Raw genomic sequence first — 18725 nt, 5'->3', positions numbered from 1 at the left:
TTCAGGTAGTTCTAGGGTTCATTGTCGAAGGCTTTCACGGCCAGAGAACGATGGTGGTTGTGGGTTTTCCAGGCTGTATGGCTGTAGTCTTCTTGGCATTGTAGTTCCTGACGTTTCACCGGCATCTGTGACTGGCCTCTTCAGAGGTGTAGCACTGAAAGACAGAGATTTCTCAGTGAAGGGAACCTTCCTGAGTAGATACAAATTACCTGCCAACATCTTCTCCACACATTGACACTGAGAGACCCCTGTCTTTTGGTGCTACACCTCTGAAGATGCCAGCCACAGCTGCTGGCGAAACGTCAGGAACTACAATGCCAAGACCACGGCCATACTGCCCGGAAAACCCACAACAACTAAAGTTCTAGGGTTTCTCCAGAACGGTTTGCTTGGGTGCCTGAGCACTGGCCATGCTGAAGAACAGAAATTGTCACTCATCCTTCAGACAGTTTCAGTTATTCTACTGGAAGAACTAGAAACAAATAGAGGGTGGGGGTGGAGCTTGATGTCTCTAGGCAAAGATTTGGCACAGCCTCCAACGCAAAGTTTAATGTGCGCATGGGCAGAATGTTCCTCCATGACAAAGTGTGTCCTCCTGCTTTTTGTGCTTTATGATTTGAGATCATTCCTGGAAAATGCAGCTGTCGTTAGAGGCGCAGCAGTGCTGGACTACATCACTGCCTTCTTTGTGGTGGCCCCAGTGTCTAAGGACTCCTTGCCCCAAGAACTTGCCTTGCCAGTTCTCACTGGCAGCTCCTGAAAGGGAGAAGCGTGCTTTTCTCCCTGACAGAGAATGTCAAATGAATATATTACAAAATTAAAACCTTACTATTTTTGCTCAGCATTTGTCTGTTAGGCTTGAGTATTGTAAATGCAGCAGCCTGCAACGTGGCACTCGTCCAGTGTGTGTTTCCTGGCGTCTACTCGCATCTTGAGACGGGGATAAAATGGGAAGTGGAACGGGAAACAAACGGGGAACGTGACATTGCTCCCCACTCCAGTTTACAGACTAGCCCATTGTGCTTATCCCTCCCGGGCAGGCCACAAACACGTGCCCCAAACGCGCACCCTTATCTTAGCCACAGAGAGAGATTTCCGAGCTTGGAAACCTCTCCGTGTGCCTGTACAGGAAGCAGACCCTCCAGTTTGTTTCTAAGCTGTCAGAAGGAGCAGACATGTTAGTCTGTTATACCAAATTAAAAACAGAAATCAAGTGGCGCTTTTAAGGCTAAGTGTATTTCAGCATAAGCTTTCACAAGTCAGAACTCACATCTTCAAATGCATAATATGAAGTGAAACTTTCATACCGATCTTTACAACCACAATCACAGAGGGAAAAAAATGAGTGGGGGTGAGGGAGTTGTGGCACATAAAGTTTCGTAGTAAATCATTCAGCCCACATGGAAGGGACCAGAACAGAAGTCATTGGAAAAAGGAGCGATGAGAGAGGTTACGGGTTCAGTCTTCTCATGAGGTTCAGTTACTGGAAGTTGCCCAGAGACAAAACAAAGCACCTACAAACAAGCCCTTCCAGGAAGGTCAATTGTGAAGCATAAGAAAATTGGATTATCATCATCATAGTAATAGTACGACAATAACATGATTCAGTGTTACGTTGTGAGTCGCCGCCCCACCAGGCGGGCTACCGCCACCTTCTGCCGTCCTCCAAGGCGCGCTGACAAGGGGCCTCCCTCGGCCTCAGAGTTTTTTGGTGCAGACCCCTACTTTTAGGTGGGGAGGTTGTCTGTGAGCCTGAAGAGGCTTCCCCCAAGACTGTGAAAGAGAAATATCCTTATCCAGGAGAAGTTGCAGGTCATCGATGATGTGTTGAATGGGAGTGAGCTGTAGGTGGCATTCTGCGGTAACCTGCTTTGGGTCTCTCTTGTAGCAGACTGTCTCTGCCTTGCTGATCTGTTCCTCCATTAGGTGGGTACTGTAAACTTGAAAATGCTTGTTGTAATTCCTCAGTCCCTGTCTGAGGAATCAGAACAAATGTGATGGTAACACAGTGCTTGACTGTTGACTGTGGACTATTTTACATTGTTTTGGTGGTAGCTGGAAGCACGTAGGTATGTTTGGTGGTCAGTGGGTTTCTAGTCCATGGTGGTGCTTATCTGTGCTTTGCCTAACTTCACAGTTTTCTTCAGCAAATGTTCTCGTTTTGTACACTGATTCACAGTCAGGTTGATGGGTGGTAAAATGGTTGAAATTCTTGTGGAATCTCTTGAGAGTATGCTAAAAAAGATATTTTAAGAATATCCTAATAACAATAAAAAAACCACACCCCTTTGGTCAAGCATTTCAAAACCTTAGGACACAGAGATAAACAGCTGCAACAGCTGGAGAAGATTTCACGCTGTGAGCCTGCAACTTACACAACTTTTGAGGGCAAGAAAGACCTGTTGGATTTACATTCTGAACACTTTACATCCACATGGCTTGAATGCGGAAGTGGGCTGATTATGCATTTGATATTATTACATTGTCCTTTCAGTATGTATTTATTATTCTGGGTATTATTGATATTCATATACATACTGTTATTTTTCTCCTTTCCCCTTTATTCTTTCTGTATGGCGGGATAGAGACATTCCGAGTGGTTTTTTGCCCTTGTTCTTACTGCATCGTCCAATCGGATTGCATCACTTCCTAGCTTAGCCTGACATAAGGAGTGAGGCACTAAGTGACTCCAGACTGCATTTGGCATTGATTCTTATTGGGCCAGGACAGGAAGGCAATTTTTATGAACTGGACGGCATTATTACACATAATTTAATCTACGTGACAATAGAATTACCACCCAAGACAGGTAAACCCGCCTAGGGCAGAAGGAGATTCCAAAGGAGGCTTTTAAAGCCTTACTGATACAAATTGGAAGTAAGTTATTTTTAATTATTTTTTTTGAAATAAAAACACATTTTTATGTTATAATAATAAAATATTGCACCAAATTTAATAACGTTTTTTTCTTTTGTCCTTCCTTTCCTTGATAGCATAATCCCTACCTGTTTTGTCGTATTATTGCATTGTCTGGAGTTACTGTGTATTAACTACACTTGGCCACTGAAGAAGGCCACATGGCCGAAACACATTTGGTCATTTCGTTTGAGTTTTTTGTATGGTTTTTATCTGAATTGAGGCTATATTTGTGCCTGTAATAAGTACATGTATTTTAGTATATTGCTATATATTTATGTTCTATATTTAGTAATTTTAATATTTGGCCCTTTGACTGGGAACCTTCTTGGTTCTTAATTCAGTTTGTTCCCCTCCCTCCTCTTTTTGTCCTTTTTACAATGCTGAAACAAAACGTAAGTAAATTGACATGACCTATTCTTGCGAGGAAACTATCCAGTCAGAGCATAATCATAACAGACGCCAGTTACCATCTCATCTTTCTGTAACCATTTCCTTACAGCACAGAGCTATTATCAGTGTGCAAAGCCATTCTGAGTAATTCAGTTTTGCATAGTTTGCGGAAAGCCCAGAAAGCAAAAGTTCTCTTGGCCTCTTCACACAGGCAGTTCCATTAGGTGGAACCACTACAGAGAATGGGTGTGTATGAGTAGTAGTTGTTGTTGTTGCCCATTTGGAGGGTAGTACCTGCAAAAGGCCCTGTTCAGATGAGCAGATTTGCCATGAAGGGCTTCATGTGTGATAGCCAGTACCTTGAGTTGAGCCCGATAACTGATGGGCAGCCATTGAAGTGTCTGCAGCATGGAAGTGATATGCATGCTCCATCTGGCTCCTGACAATAACCAAGCTGCAGTGTCCTGTGCTGCTTGGAGTCTCCCAGTTCACTTTGAGGGAAGTTCTATATAGAATGCGTTACAGTAGTCTAATCTCAAAGTCATCGTGGTATGGATGCAAAGTGGGCAGCCTGGCTGCCATCTGGGCTAAACGGAGTTTGAAGAAGGCATTTTTTACAGCTGCATTTACTTGCTTCTGTAGCAGCAGCAGCAGCACTGGATCCTTTATAACCCCCAGGCTCTTAACCAAGCCTGCCAGGGCCAACTGAATTTTCAGGGCACTTCAAGGTCTCTGCCTTCTCTCAAACAGCATCTCTTCAGTCTTATTTGTGTTAATATTTGTGATGTCTTGTAATCCATCCATTTGGGGAATGTTGGTATATAGTATGCACGGTTTACTGAAGTGGGAAAAAGATGTGGTTATTTAAACGGCTTCGGAATGCTTTGGGAAGTTCCAACCGTTGTTTCCAAAGGGAAATGCTGCTCCAGGCTTTCCGGGGGAGAATCAGAGGACTGGCATGATTCAGAAAGAATCATACCAAAGTTGGTGAGGACCTTCTCCTAACTCTCTTCTCATAACCACCCAAGCTTCAGAAAAATTTGACTTTGGGGTGGGGGCATGTTATGGCCCCCTAAAGAAGGTGCCCCATCTGCCTCCAATCTCCATTATTCCCTTTGGGGAAAAACAAAGGGGCTTTCTAGGTGGCTGTGGGTGGAATTTTACAAGCAAAATGCACCAGATTTTCAGAGGACCTACTCCTACCTTTCCTCTCACGACTCTCCAAGTTTCAGGATGATTGGACTTTGGGAGGCCATTCTATAGCTCCCCAAAGAAGGTGCTCCATCCTCCAATCTCCATTATTCTTTATGGGGAAAACTAGGGGGGCTAACCAAAGAGATCTCTAACCAAGGAGATCTCTAGGGGAGCCAAATAGGGGGCTGGGGTGGCATTTTGCAAGCAAAATCTGCTCAATTAGCAGGGGACCTATTCCTAACTGTCCGCTCATGACCCTCCAAGTTTCAGGGAAGTTGGATCCAGGGGGGGGGGCATTTTATGGCCTCCCAAATGGGGTGCCCCCAGCCACCCCATTTGTTTATACTGTGGGTAAAACCAGTCTCCCACAGCAGAAACACATAGATCATGCCTGCCAATGGCCATAACCACACTCCCACTTGCAAGCTACACCCCAAGCAGCCCAACAGAACCAAACTGAACACCCGCGATAAAAAAAACAAGTACCCCTGCACAAACTGGCCAGCTAATCTCCGTTGGTTCCTATTGTGGGAAAAGCCAGACTCCCACAGCAGAAGCACATGGATTGTGGCATCCTTGGCCACTGGCAGACTCCCCCTTTCGAGCTGCAGAACCCCCCCCCCGCCCCCACCCCCACTGCCGCCGCCAGCTTCAGGATGAAACTGCCTGTGAGACAGGGGCCGTTTCCAGACGGCTGACCTGCACCCGGGACGTCGCGCCACATTTCGGATCGTGCTGGGGAAAACGCGATATTTCGCATTTTTCCCGGCACGATCGAAACATGGCGCGACGTCCTGGGTGCAGGTCAGCCGTCTGGAAATGGCCAGGGTTGGGAAAATCCAAGTAATTCTCTAGCCTTCATCATCATCAGCCAGTGGCATTCCGCCCACCCATGGAACAAGTACAGTTAACACTTAACAGCAACGAAACAACACATTACAACACGTAACAGTTTACTCAACATAACTTCATTTGGCTGCTTCTCTGGGTTTCCTGTGACACATGGTATGTGTCCTCCTCTGCTTTCCCTAGCCTGTCTCTCTCACTCTTCCCATTCCAGTGGCAACATGACACACCACATAGATGGGGCCTCTGTTCTCCGATGTCTGCAGAAATTTGTGCCCACAGGGATTGGCAGATTTGCAGTGTGTGCATGCGTGCGTGTGTGCGTGTGTGTGGTTAGGAGGGGGGCGAATTGCAGGGTGCATTCCTTTTGCCACTGAACCGGCTCTCCTGCTGGATTTTCTGAGGGGCCCATGCCACATGCCACACTGAGGCTGTGAATCCGGGCCCCCAGGTGAACCTCGTGTGAAGTGCTCAGGCCTGTGCCTTGGCTAGGCAGCCAAAGATGGCTGAGGCTTAAGGAGCAGGGATGAGGGCTTCTCCACCACACTCTCTTCCTCTTCCGCCAGCACCCTTTCCTCCTGCATAGCCATGAGAGGCCTGCTGCTGGCCTCAGAGAACACTGGGGAAGTCTCGCCAATGGTGCCCCCCCGCACCAGGTCCTCTAACATCCTCCGGATCCCTGGGGTGACCGTGAGGGACGGAAGTCACGTTCCCTATGTCCACCCCAAAAGACTGCCCCTGCTGCCCCTGCTCCTGCTGCTGGGTCTCAACCGCTGGAGGAGGGAGAGCCTCAGCAGCAGGCCCCCACCCAATGTAAACTCCTGCCTCAGACACCTGGGTTGGGGGCCCCTCCAGCGGCTGTCTCAGCAAAGAGGGCCTTGAGAACCCTCTTGCTGTTACCAAAAGCCAGGCTGGTGAGCGGCTGCAGCACTGGGGAGGGCATCCCCCGCCCAGGTGGGGGGTGAGCCACAGCATTCCCCTCCCCTCCACCCTCTACTCTTATCCTTCACCCTCCCCCAGGGCCGCTCTCAAGTTTCCTAGCGTTCATTCTTGTGCCCCCTGGAACCTACACTGACTACCAGTTGGCAACATTTTCAAACAGGCCCACCCCCCAGTCACCTAGCCAAAAGGTGGAGTTTGTTTACTTTTAAAACCTACCTACGTATTCTATTGTGGTTCGGTTCCTGGAGATGGAAACAGAAATCTCTTTTTAAAAGGGCCTTATTTAGTTGTGGTGGCACTATATTAGCAAACAGCAGAATTCCTCTTCAGGAATCAAGCTGGCCCTGAACCCTGATATGCAGGTTAGCATATAACAAAAAAGTGCCCAGCCTGGATGCCAGAGGTGGATGGTAGATCCAGAGGAATTAGCCGTGTTAGTCTGTAGTAGCAAAATAGTAAAGAGTCCAGTAGCACCTTTAAGACTAACCAACTTTACTGTAGCATAAGCTTTCAAGAACTACAGTTCTCTTCATCAGGTGGGTGGGAAAACCCTAGATAAATGACGAGTAATGGGCAGCCTATTTATGAATTGAATTTGAAAAGAACCTGAACTCTTACTAATTCCTTTCCTACACAAGCCTATTAAACAGGGAAAACTAGCTTTTGGTCCCTAATAGCTAACAATTTAGTTTTGAGGGCAAATGTACAAGAAGGGGGCCTACAACTAGCATACCTTTAAAAAACACTTTGTAGAACTAAGAACACTCTCAGAAACCCAAAATACACTACCCAAACACTGCTATACCTACCAACACCACCACCCCAACCAACAACAAACAGCAGTTAACAACACCCCCAAATTTGGTGTGAAACACCAAATCTCAACATCAATTCTAAACACCAACTGTAAAATTAGCCAACAGCCACCCCCCCAAAAGAACTAGCAAAAAATAACAGAAAAAGGAACAAGAACAAACTGCAGAGCAAGTAAATCAATTGGCAAAGCCCCCCACTCAATCAGAGCCCCCCAATCAAGCACAACAAAGCAAAGAAAGCACCTCCACTCAAGCAATCAAGCCCCGCAAACTACCTACACAGCAAAAACCTTTCCCAAGCAAACAAAATTAACACAAAATTAAAACAAAATTAACACACTCAAGCCCAGCAACCCCCTCCCCCAATTAAACATACTCAAGCCAAGGAAGGCCACCACACACTCGCTCAAGGCAGAAAGAACAAACAAGCAGAATTTTTTTAAAAAAATAATTAAAATAAAAACTTTAAAATTTTCCCTTCCCTTCCCCTCACCCACCAAGACAACCAACCCCTTCCCCCCAAAAAGAAAAGAAACCTGTGAGTCAGTGATTCTCCTACCACTCTCCAGGTGCAGGTCCAATCAGGTCCAGAAGCACAGCAGATCCAGCAGTGAGTCACCAGGGAATCCAATCCACACAGTCCAGATGAATCCAGATGCAGGCAGGCCAGCCAAGTCACAGCCCAGACCACAGAGACAGAGACAAGCCAGCCGGAAGCAGGCACCAGTCTCAATGTCCCTCTAGGCTAGGGCAAAATGGAAGCTAGCCAAAAGGCAAGCCTCCAATTTAAATCCCTGCAGCATTTCAAAAAAGGCACTCTGCTTCCAGAGAATCCCATTGGCTGGAAGTAGAGGTGCGGCAGGGATTGGACACTCCTGAATCCTGACTCCGCCTCCCTTCCCTGATCCCCCTCTCTCCTGATCCTGCACTGGCTGATCCTGCACTGGGTAGGGGGTTGGACTAGATGGTCTGTATGGCCCCTTCCAACTCTATGATTCTATGATTCCTCCCCTTCTTCCTTGTCTCTCACTACACTTACAACCCCCTCTTCCCTCTCCCGTCGGGTAAAAAAAAGTGGGAAGCTGAAAGCAGCACTTTTCTTGCTGTTTGCAAACAGCAAGAAAAGTGCTGTGGTTGCTGCCACACTAACCGAAGCATTACAAAGCGCTTTGGAAAGCTTTGCTTCGGTATTTCTGAATTGGCTCAGCAATGCTGGGGCTGATTGGGGAATACCAAATCTACCCAAATCAGCCCCGATTCGGGTTAAAAGCCCGAATTGGAAACCTGAAGCGCACACCCCTAGTTGTGTCATATAACTAACCCAAGGCTGGTGGCATAGGACAGTAGTCCCTAGCCTTGTTGAGCCTTTGGCCACCCTTGGAATTCTGAAGGTGATGGGCTTAATTGCAAAATGGCTGCTGTAGGAGATGTAGCTAACCACAAATTGTTAGGGAGGGAGATTATGCATAACTCTAATAGTAACGCCAACATTTCAGACAGAATCTGTGCTTAGCAGGATGCCCTTTTAAGTAAACATACTGTTTACAATTAGTTTCTTGCTTACACATAGTTTACCTTCAGTTACACAGTCCTTATAGTGTAGTGGCAGCATTTTTAAAATCTGCCCTGCCAATTATATCTCCAATGACCAATCAGAAGCAAAAGTTCTACTTAGCCCTGCTCACTTTCTAAAAACACTTGGCCAGCTCCAACAAGAGTGTCGGCAGGGGCTGCTCTTCCAAGTCTCAGACTTCTTCTCGTTTCTTGGTTGCAGTCTGCCTTTTGGTTAACGATTGAGTCAAGGAACAGAAAATCTTCAACAATTTCTCTTTCCTTATTGTCAACTTTAAAATTGTGTAATTCCTCAGTCTTCATTACTTTTGTCTTCTTGATGTTCAGCTGTAATCCTGCTTTGGCGCTTTCTCCTTTAGCTTCTTCAGTAGTCATTTCAAGTCTTCACTGTTTTCTGCCCGTTACTTGGTGTTATCTGCATATCTCGAATTTTTAATGTTCCTTCCACCAATTTTCAGCCCACAATCTTCTAGATCTAATCCAGCTTTTCTTACGATAAGCATTGCATAGAGGTTGAACAGGTAAGGAGATAATACACATCTTTAATCCCTTCTGCACTGGGGACATAACTCCTCACTCTCCCTGAAGTCACGCTGAAAGACATGAAATCGTCTTGTATGTGGCCACTTGCACCTTTCATGTTTGGTATGCGTGGCCCTATGGGGTTTTTTTTTAGTCCACACCGTGCCAAAATGAGTCATGATCGTGACGTGAGTGCTTGTGTTATCATTGCAGGAGCACAGGATCAACCTATTTCCTGGATTTCAGCCGCACCTCCCCTTCAACTCTCCCTTTGTGGATTCTGATTGGCTTATTTGCCTGTGTTTTTTTCCTTTTAAGGAATTCCACATATCATTGGCTGTGAGAATTGTCTATTGGCCAACCAAACTGGAAACAATAGAGGAAGTAGGGGAAGGAATTCATGCATGAGCTTGAATCACTCGTGCAAACAAATAAATGTTCTTCCTCAGAAACAAATATAAATAATATTTATTTTGAAGTGATCATCTCATCAGAGCAGCAATGCATTGCCAGCAAAGCTCCATTCCTGCCTCATTTTCTGTTGCCCGCAAGCATCTGTTTCTTCACCATGGAATAAAAAGATAATCTAAACTTCGATGTTAAAATCTTTATTTCTGATACCCAGATACTTAGCCCCCTGCATGCTTTCAAACCAGTGATTCATTGATCTTGCGCTGGATTTTATTTACAAAAAGAAGAAAAGGGGGAGGGGGATGGAAAGGAGAAAAGAGAGGCTGGATAGACGAGAAGTGGGCTGGCAGGGGGTGGGAGAGGGGAAAGAGGGTGGAACTCCCAAAAAGGAGTGTGCACGGGGAACCAGCGGACCTCAAAGTGGAGTTTTTTTTAAAAGCTGTGATATAAGCGCTCCCAGGAAAGCCATGGAAAAGGTATCTAGTGGCCGAAGTTGACTGCCCAAGGTGGCAAATCTGGTGCAGACTGTCATGAAAAAAATGCTGCAGAATGGGAACTGAACCAGTGAAATAGACCTGTGCAGATTCGACACTTGTCTCTGCCAAATGGAAACCATTTGGTACCCCCATATTCTTTCCTGACAGTAGCCTCTCGTCCAGAGTAGAGGTTGCACTCAAAACAATCAGATGTTGTGGCACCCCCATTTCTTCTAATACCATCCATAGTCTTTCATGATCCACACAGTCAAAAGCTTTGCTGTAATCTATAAAATATAGCCTGATTTTCCTCTGAAGTTCCTTTGTATGATCCATAAGCCATCGTAAATTTGCAATGTGATCTCTAGGGCCACGTCCTTTTCTGAATCCAGCTTGAACAGCTGGCATTTCTCGCTGTAGAATTTTGAGCATGATTTTGCTTACATGGGAAGTTACTGCAATGGTCTGATAATTGTTGCACTCTTTGGTAGCTTCTTTTTTTTTGAACTGGAATGTAGACTGAGACTTTCCAGTCTATGGGCCATTGTTTTGTTTTCCATATTTGTTGACGTATTCATGTTAAGATTTTGATAGACTCAGTTTCTGTAGCACGAAATAACTCTGTTAGTATCCCATTTACTCCAGGTGCTTTGTTTCTCCCAATTGCTTTGAGTGCAGCTTTTACTTCACTTTCTAAGATTTCTGGTTCGTCAACAAAAGATTCTTCTTTAAAAGTATCTATCATCCTTCCATGTCTTCTGTATACTTCTTCAGAGCTTAGTTTCTATCTTTATTTTGTCCTGATCGGATACTGTATTTCCGTGTTGATCTTTCAGCATCCCTAACTGTGGTTTGAATCTCCCTTTGATTTCCTGGATTTTGTGGAACAGGTCTCCTGTTCTTCCTTTTTTGTTGTTCTCTTCTATTTCTTTGCAGTGGTTATTATAATGGATTTTTTTGTCTCTGGGTGCAAGTCACTGAAAAGCCCCCCCCCCCCCGGGGGGACTTGTGAGCACTGTCCCACCTTGTCCTCTGAGGTGTATGGGAATTAACCCGCGGCAGTCCAAGACTCCACCTGGTCCTTGCCACCTTCCTGGCTCTACCAACCTTAGGAAGTGGTTTTTCTCTCTCTCCTTTCTCTCCTGCACCCTCTGCCGCCTCTTGGTCTTTGTGAGGAATTGCCCGTGGGGAGGGCCAAGGCTCCCAGCTCCCCTGTTAAGTTTGCCCTTCCAGCTTCTGCCTCGTGCTGGAGCCTGAGATGTTCTGGCATTTTAGACCCCCAAGCCTCTCCCCGCCCACACACGTGCAGAAAGTCTTAACTGGCCACTCCGTCGTCTGGAGCATCTGTGTGTCTAAAGTCCTGGGTGCGGCTTGGAAAGCATTTGGCTTCCTTCCCTTCCTGTCAGTTAAGAGGGAGAAAAACTTTTTGGAATTACAGGTCTGCGGGGTTTGGAACAGTCCGAACCTCCAAAACGAAACGCATTTCTCAGCACTTTCAGGGCCATGCCCTGATCAAAGTTACCTTTGGGGAAGGCCGCTGTGAAAATGAGCTATTTCACTGAAACCAGCAAGTGAAAGGGCTCGGGGCTCTTCGGCTGCAGCCACAACGTGCATGTATGTATGGATGGATGGATGGATGGATGGATGGATGGATGGATGGATGGATGGATGGATGGATGGATGGATGGATGGATGGATGGATGGATGGATGGATGGATGGATGGATGGATGGATGGATGGATGGATGAATGGATGGATGTGTCTTTAATATGTAAGGATGATGGCTATCAGAAAAACTTGTTCAGATTATTGTTTAGGAATATGTTTTAGTTGTTGTTTGATGTATTTTCTGTAAGGAAGCCTGTGAAGACTTAATTCGCTGAATTTTAAAATGTGATATTAGTTCATGTGACAAGATCCACGGCCAAAACTGTCCCCTTTGTAGCAAACTGCTGAGGAATATATGTGTGTATATTGGGAGTCTGGTGGTTTCATTCTTGTTTTCTTTCGTATAAATTTCCAAAAGCACACCTGGCTCACCTTTACTCTTCCTCTCAATGGCTAAAGTATCAGCTTGCCAGCCAGTCCAGACTGACTAGCCTCCAGTTCCCCCCACCTCCCAGAAAGAAATTTGAGTTGGTTTGTTAGAGAAGGGTTCATTTTTTAAAAATGTAAAATGTGGGGAGGGTTGGCATTTAGTGGCAAGTTACGGGGTAGGTTTTTTGGTTTGTTGATGCCGTCAGTGGGCAGAGATGGATGACAGAACAACCCTTGAAAAGATCCCTAGAGGGCTCTTGAGATTTCCCAGCCACGGTTTGCCATTAAAAGGACCAAGCCAGCCCCACCTCCCAGGACAAGCTGATAAAGGTCATCTCCGATGGAGGTCACCTTGCAGGGCAGCCTCTCCTAGAAAGGGAGCTTCTGGGTAAGAGCAGGAAAAAAGGTTCACCCTTCAGCAGCTCACCCTGTTGGACTCTGCCCTCGAGATCACCCCACCACTGTGCCTCCTCCCCTTAGCCTCTCTTAGTACCTCCCTCCCCCCGTTTCCTGCCGCCCTCAACATCCTGCTTGGCCACCCCAAGGCCAGCCTGTGTGGTCTGGCTCCCTGCCATCCTGTGCCTGCTGCCGCAGTCACCTGGCGTCACTGAGGTGTGGCACAGCCCCCCCCCCCCCAGCCTGTGCCTCCACCCAGCTGCCTCCTTGGCCTGCCAGCCTCCTCCCTCTGGCCCCCGGACATCTCTTGATGACACGGGGCCAAGATACGATCAGAGCAGAGGAAGAGCATCTGTTACAGCTCAGCACCGGACCCCTCAGTTCAACAAAACATCGTCGTGTCATTATTTCAACACTACCATGCTGACCCTTCGCAGTATAAAGTCAAGGTTAATCTGCTTTGTATTTCATACTTTGGTCGCATCATGAGGAGACAAGGCCATTCGGACACAGGAAAGAACTGCAGTCCTCACGCCTTGCTTGTAAGCTGAGCCGCAAGGCGGCTTGACCCAGCGAGGCTCTTGTTCTGTTGTAGTTAAAAGTAAGATGCTGAGGATGGTGCGGGCCGGACGCCCTGCCTTTTGAGCAGAGAAGTACGTTTGCTTCCCTCTCCATCCACTGTGGCTTTTTTTAAAGACTTAGGAGAACGTTTTGAGATAAAGCACCAATAAACATTGTTTAATTAAGTTCTCACCTCCACATAAAAAACAGAAAATGATGGAGGTGGGGGGTTAATAACAACAACAACAACAACAACAACAACATTCGATTTATATTGTTGTCCTTTAGGACAACTTAATGCCCTCTCAGAGCAGTTTACTGTTATTATTATCCCCATAACAATAATCCTGTGAGGTGGGTGGGGCTGAGAGAGCTCTGGAGAGCTGTGACTGACCCAAGGTCACCCAGCTGGCTTCAAGTGGAGGAGTGGGGAATCAAACCCAGTTCTCCAGATTAGAGTCCCACTGCTCTTAACCACTACACCAAACTGGTGTAGAAAAGGGGAGTCTTCCTAAGTCCAAAGCCTTATTGCCTGCCTGCCTCCCCACAGAAGTGGGAATTCTTCTGTCCTCCCAAAAGAGTTTACAGAAACTTAGCTCTCCATTCGGCTGAATGCGGTGCTTTCCCTGGTCATAGATCCAGAGGAGTTAGCCGTGTTAGTCTGTAGTCACGAAACAGTAAGGAGTCCAGTAGCACCTTTTATGACTAACCAACTTTATTGTAGCATAAGCTTTCGAGAACCACAGTTCTCTTCATCAGAACCATGTATTTGACGAAGAGAACTGTGGTTCTCGAAAACTTATCCTAATATATAAAAGGCTAATAGTGTTCCATACAACTCATTTCCTATCCTGGTGCACCTCCAGAGGGTGCTGCCATGGAGGGAATCCCAGAAGAGACGAGCCCGTCCCGCTGAAAGCGCGCCATGGTGGGAAGCCCAGGCCAGGATCAGGTGTGGAGCAGGCAGCAATACCTGCCCCCCCACCTTCACTCAGCTGGGAACAGACGTTGAGCAGGTGGCAATGCCCCCCCTCACCTTCACTCAGCTGGGATCAGGAGCGGAGCAAGTGGCAATGTGTGTCACCCGCCTTCACCTAGCTAGGATCACTCAGTTGGGATAGTTTGTTCCTGTAGCTGTTGATGGACTTCAGAAAGGTGGCAGCATCCACCTCCCACCTTCAACCTGCTGGGATCAGAAGTGGAGCAAGTGGCAATGCCCCCCCACCCGGCTTCACCCAGCTGGGATCAGCAGCGGAGCAGGTGGCAATGCCTGCCCCCTTTACCCAGCTGGGATCAGCAGTGGAGTAGGTCGCAATGCCCACCTCTCTGCCATCACCTGGCCAGGATCAGACATGGAGGAGGAGGCAATGTCCACTCGCTGACTTCACCCAGCTGGAATCAGGAGCAGAGCAGGGGGCAATGCCTGCCACCCACAATCACCCAGCTGCGATCAGGAGCAGAGCAGGTGGCAATGCCCACCCCCGCCTTCACCCAGCTAGGATCAGGAGCAGAGCAGATAGCAATGCACACCCCCAACTTCACCCAGTTGGGATCAGAAGAACAGGGGGCAATACCCACCATCACCCAGCTGGGATCAGGAGCAGAGCAGGTGGCAATGCCCACCCCCCAACCTTCACCCAGCTAGGATCAGGTGTAGAGTAGGTGGCAATGCCCACCTTCACCCTGCTGGGGTCAGGCGCAGAGCAGGAGGCAATGCTCGCTCCCCCCTTAAACCAGCTGGAATCAGGAGCAGAGCAGGAGGCAATGCCTACTCACCCTTCAACTCGCTGGAATCAGGCGTGGAGCAGGTGGCAATGCCCACCCCGCCCTTCACCCAGCCGGGATCAGATGTGGAGCAGGCAACAATGCCCATCCCCCTTCACCCGGACAGAACCAGGCACAAAGCAGGAGACAATCCCTGCCCCTTCACGAGGCTGGGATCAGGAGCGGAGCAGGCGGCAATGCCCTCCCCCCCTTCACGCAGCCAGGATCAGATGTGGAGCAGGTTGCCATGCCTGCCCCCCCCTTCATTAGACCAGGATCAGGTGCGGGGCAAGCGGCAATGCCATCCTCACCTTCACCCAGCCGGAATCAGGCACTGAGCAGGAAGCAACGCCTACCCCTCTTCACCTACCCCATTGCAGATGGCAATGTCTTCCTTCCTTCTCACCGGGATCAGTCACGGAGGAGGGAGGAGGCAATGCCTGTCTGCCCGCCCTCCCCTTTCTAGAGCCCGTTGTATTTTTTCTCACAATGGGCTTTGTTACTAGTGCTACAATAAAGTTGGTTAGACTTAAAGGTGCTACTGGACTCTACTGTTTTGTGACAACAGACTAACACATCTATCTCCTCTGGATCTATGACCATGGAAAGCTCCACATTCAGCCAACTGGAGAGGAGATCCATAAACCTCATGCATCTGACGAAGAGAACTGTGGTTCTCGAAAGCTTATTCTACAGTAAAGTTGGTTAGTCGTAAAGGTGGTAATGGACTCTTTACTATTTAGAAACTTAGCTGGGATCACTCTTGGCAAGGAAACCTTTGGTTGTATAGAACACAAAGTGTCTCCCTCTGTGCCGCCACTTTCACAACCTCTGAACATAAAATGGTGCCAAGACAGAATTGTCACAACGTGGTACACCGTGGTATGTAGAGGGTTGGATTCGGATTTGGGAGATCCACGTATTAATCCTCACTCTGCCACGGAAGCTTGCTTTGGCAAGTCACCTTCGACAAGTCATACTCTTTCAGCCTGCCTACCTCACAGGGTTGTCGGATAAAATAAAGGAGAGGACAATGATGTAAGCCAGTTTTGGCCCCCACTGGGTAGAAAAAAGAGGTATGGATGAAGTAAATAAAGAAAGAAAAATGCTATAAGTTCGTAATTCAGAGGCCAAACACAAAAAAGACAGAGCGCAAGTGGCCAGCAAAGAATAAACGAATTCTACTGAGAGGTATAAATACTCTAGTGAAGACAGACGATCCATGTGCCTGCCTGGTGCTCCTGTAACTTATGCTGGCATGTTCAAGTGAAAAGAGTGCAGGGATAAAGACTTCAAATGATTTTGGTAGTTTTCTTGGCTTAGGTACAAACCCAAGAAAATAGTAACTCTTTGACACTCTTCCCCCGTTCCTCCCAGTACAACAAATCCGATGTAGTCTGAAACACAAGGCATGTATAGCGGTTCAGGAGAAACCAGTGATTTGAGGCAAAAATATCAGACTTTTTTTGGGAGGGTAGCACTGAATAGAAAATAAATGTGGGCTACATGTTTTTTTTGCAATGGTTTTCAGATCAGTTAAGAATACCATGACAGATAATCATCAAATGTGGAAGTGATTCCTGTTCTGGAAAGTGAGCCTATTGCAAGCAAAGCCACGTTGTTCTGATTTTGTATTTTCTGTTTTTGTCTTGGAAAAGCAATGGTGTCTTACAGGCTCTATTCTCTTTCCTGTTTGTTAGGGCTGCCTAACCACGGACTAACCCGACAAATGGTAAGAGAATGTTCGTTTTGAAAGAATGCAGTCAATGCCGCCGTCTCAAGCTCTTAAAGCGCAACAGCTCTGAGGCACAGCGACTGTGGCCTGTGCTTTTCTCAGCGATTCCCACAATTTACTTGGCCCTGCATGTTTTTTGAAAAACACACAAGTAAACCAGATGTGCTGAAATAAACACGTTCTTTTCAGAGCGAACCAGTACCTCTTCACTCAGCTTTTTTAATGGAGGATGATGACAGCAAAGTACGGAAATGTTTGTTAGGCAGAAATATGTTTTATTGAAGGAAGATATAGAGTGCTTGAGTAAACTCGGCGTTTAATTTTTAAGGAAGTTGCAATTCACATGTAATAGGATTACTTTTATTTCTAAACACTTCCCACTTGGCTTCATACTTTCTTTGAGAGATTTGATCAGAGGATTGAGACAAGTAGCCAGTCTCATACATCGGATAAAACACAGGAGTACAGAGGAGATACTACTGTGAAGAACAATTTAACGGCTTTCTGGACCACTCGCACAATGTGCAGGATTTTAAAAATGATACAGGGAAACTTTGCTCAAAAGGGAATATGTCGCCCTTCGTATTCACACAAAGCAATATCTTCCTGGTATATCGCTATTGAAACAGTGGGTAAACCTCTAGAAGAGCAATTTAAACTTGCTTAGAATTGTGAGTACTAGGTACTAGAAAACAGTTCGCAGAAGCATTCCTGAATATTTTTTGCTAAAGTGTTCTCTTTTGGGGTTATTTTGAATTGTAGCAATAAGGCAGTCCTTTCGCTGTTTGGGAACGGGTAGTAAGTGGCAACTTGACTTGTTTGACGGGCCTCTTGAGAAGGGCTGCTTGTTTGTGTCTCCCATTATCCATTGGTGGTTTTGTAAGGAAATGAGCGTGCAAGAGCCTCACGGACAGCCTTGTTCTGATGGCTGGGGAAATATTCTAGGGGAGGAGGAAGACATTGAGGTTTCCCGGTGTGTCTTCTGTCAAGATTGAAAGCCTAACCAAAACAAAGGGAGAAGATTACACTTCCACAATAGTTAAGTACACACCAATACAAGGAAGTGTGCCAACACAGCTATTATTATTATTGCAGCACAAGTAAATTATACAATCAATATAATCAGTATAAACACAACAGTTTCGATTCCATTCAATACAATGTGGCTGCAAACTTGTTCCAATGGAATGAGAGAGTCAAGTCCCATATATTAACGGAACCTCTTTATCACAGGCTGCAAACGGTGCCAATTGAAGTTAATCGGTGGCGTCCAAGATTTATGAACTCCAAGGTGGCTATATGGGACTTGACTCTCTCATTCCATTGGAACAAGTTTGCAGCCACATTGTATTGAATGGAATCGAAACTGTTGTGTTTATACTGATTATATTGATTGTATAATTTACTTGTGCTGCAATAATAATAATAGCTGTGTTGGCACACTTCCTTGTATTGGTGTGTACTTAAAGATTGAAAGCCTCCCAAGGAGTCGCAGCGAGTTCTAGATGTGAGGCCCTGCCATTTCAGTGGGTGTTCCTGTTCTCAGGGTTGCCTGCCAATAACTATTACATTCGCACTGAAATTTAGTAGTGCTGCTAACATGTCCCATGGGGCTGGAATTTGGGGGGATAAATCGCTTTCCATATTTGTTTTTATGAAAAAGGGAGAGGCAGGCCTCAAGTGGACTGGATCTCTGGCCTCAGAGACCGATGGCCTAGTGCCCCAGCATCCTGTTTCCAGGAGTCACGTGCCACGGGGAAGCCCACAGGCAGGGGCCGCAGTTCCTGCTGACTGCTCTCCAATTATGGCAATCAATATTCTGCCTCTGAGGGCCCTATTTATCTGTCATGGCTACTAGCCAATGATAAACTATCCAACATAAATCTGTCTAAGCCACTTTAAAATCCGTCTAAACCGGCAGCCATCAACACATCTCGTATCAGCGAGTCAACTGCCCTTTGGACTGAATGTTCTGATTTGAACCCAGTGCCAATCAGTTTCATGCTAGCACCCCTGAGAGCTCATATTCTGCATCATTTTGTATGTCCCTCATTATGTCCCTCAGTCACAGATTTTTGCTTGTTTTCAAATGTCTGCAGCTCATGTCCCAGTCATTGATCGCTTTGACTTATGCTGTGTAATGCC

The 18725-nt window shown here is 46.7% G+C and overlaps 1 protein-coding gene across 7 annotated transcripts in view; it reads left to right on the top strand.

Moving 5' to 3' along the window:
• The window catches only part of MTA1 (metastasis associated 1), a 188292-nt gene that overhangs the window by 143814 nt on the left and 25753 nt on the right, over positions 1-18725 (top strand). For 5 of the 7 annotated variants that reach the window (XM_054984519.1, XM_054984520.1, XM_054984524.1 and 2 more), the window contains one exon: positions 16546-16577. The exons of the other annotated variants lie outside the window; for them this stretch is intronic. In XM_054984519.1, coding sequence (XP_054840494.1) covers positions 16546-16577 — 32 coding nt within the window. The remainder of the gene's footprint in view (positions 1-16545; positions 16578-18725) is intronic. 7 annotated transcript variants of the gene reach the window in all.

Source organism: Eublepharis macularius, chromosome 7 (genome assembly GCF_028583425.1).
Source record: "Eublepharis macularius isolate TG4126 chromosome 7, MPM_Emac_v1.0, whole genome shotgun sequence".
NCBI classification, from domain to species: Eukaryota; Metazoa; Chordata; class Lepidosauria; order Squamata; family Eublepharidae; genus Eublepharis; species Eublepharis macularius.
Note: the sequence above shows the minus strand (reverse complement) of the source record. Positions and strands in the feature narration are given on the sequence as shown.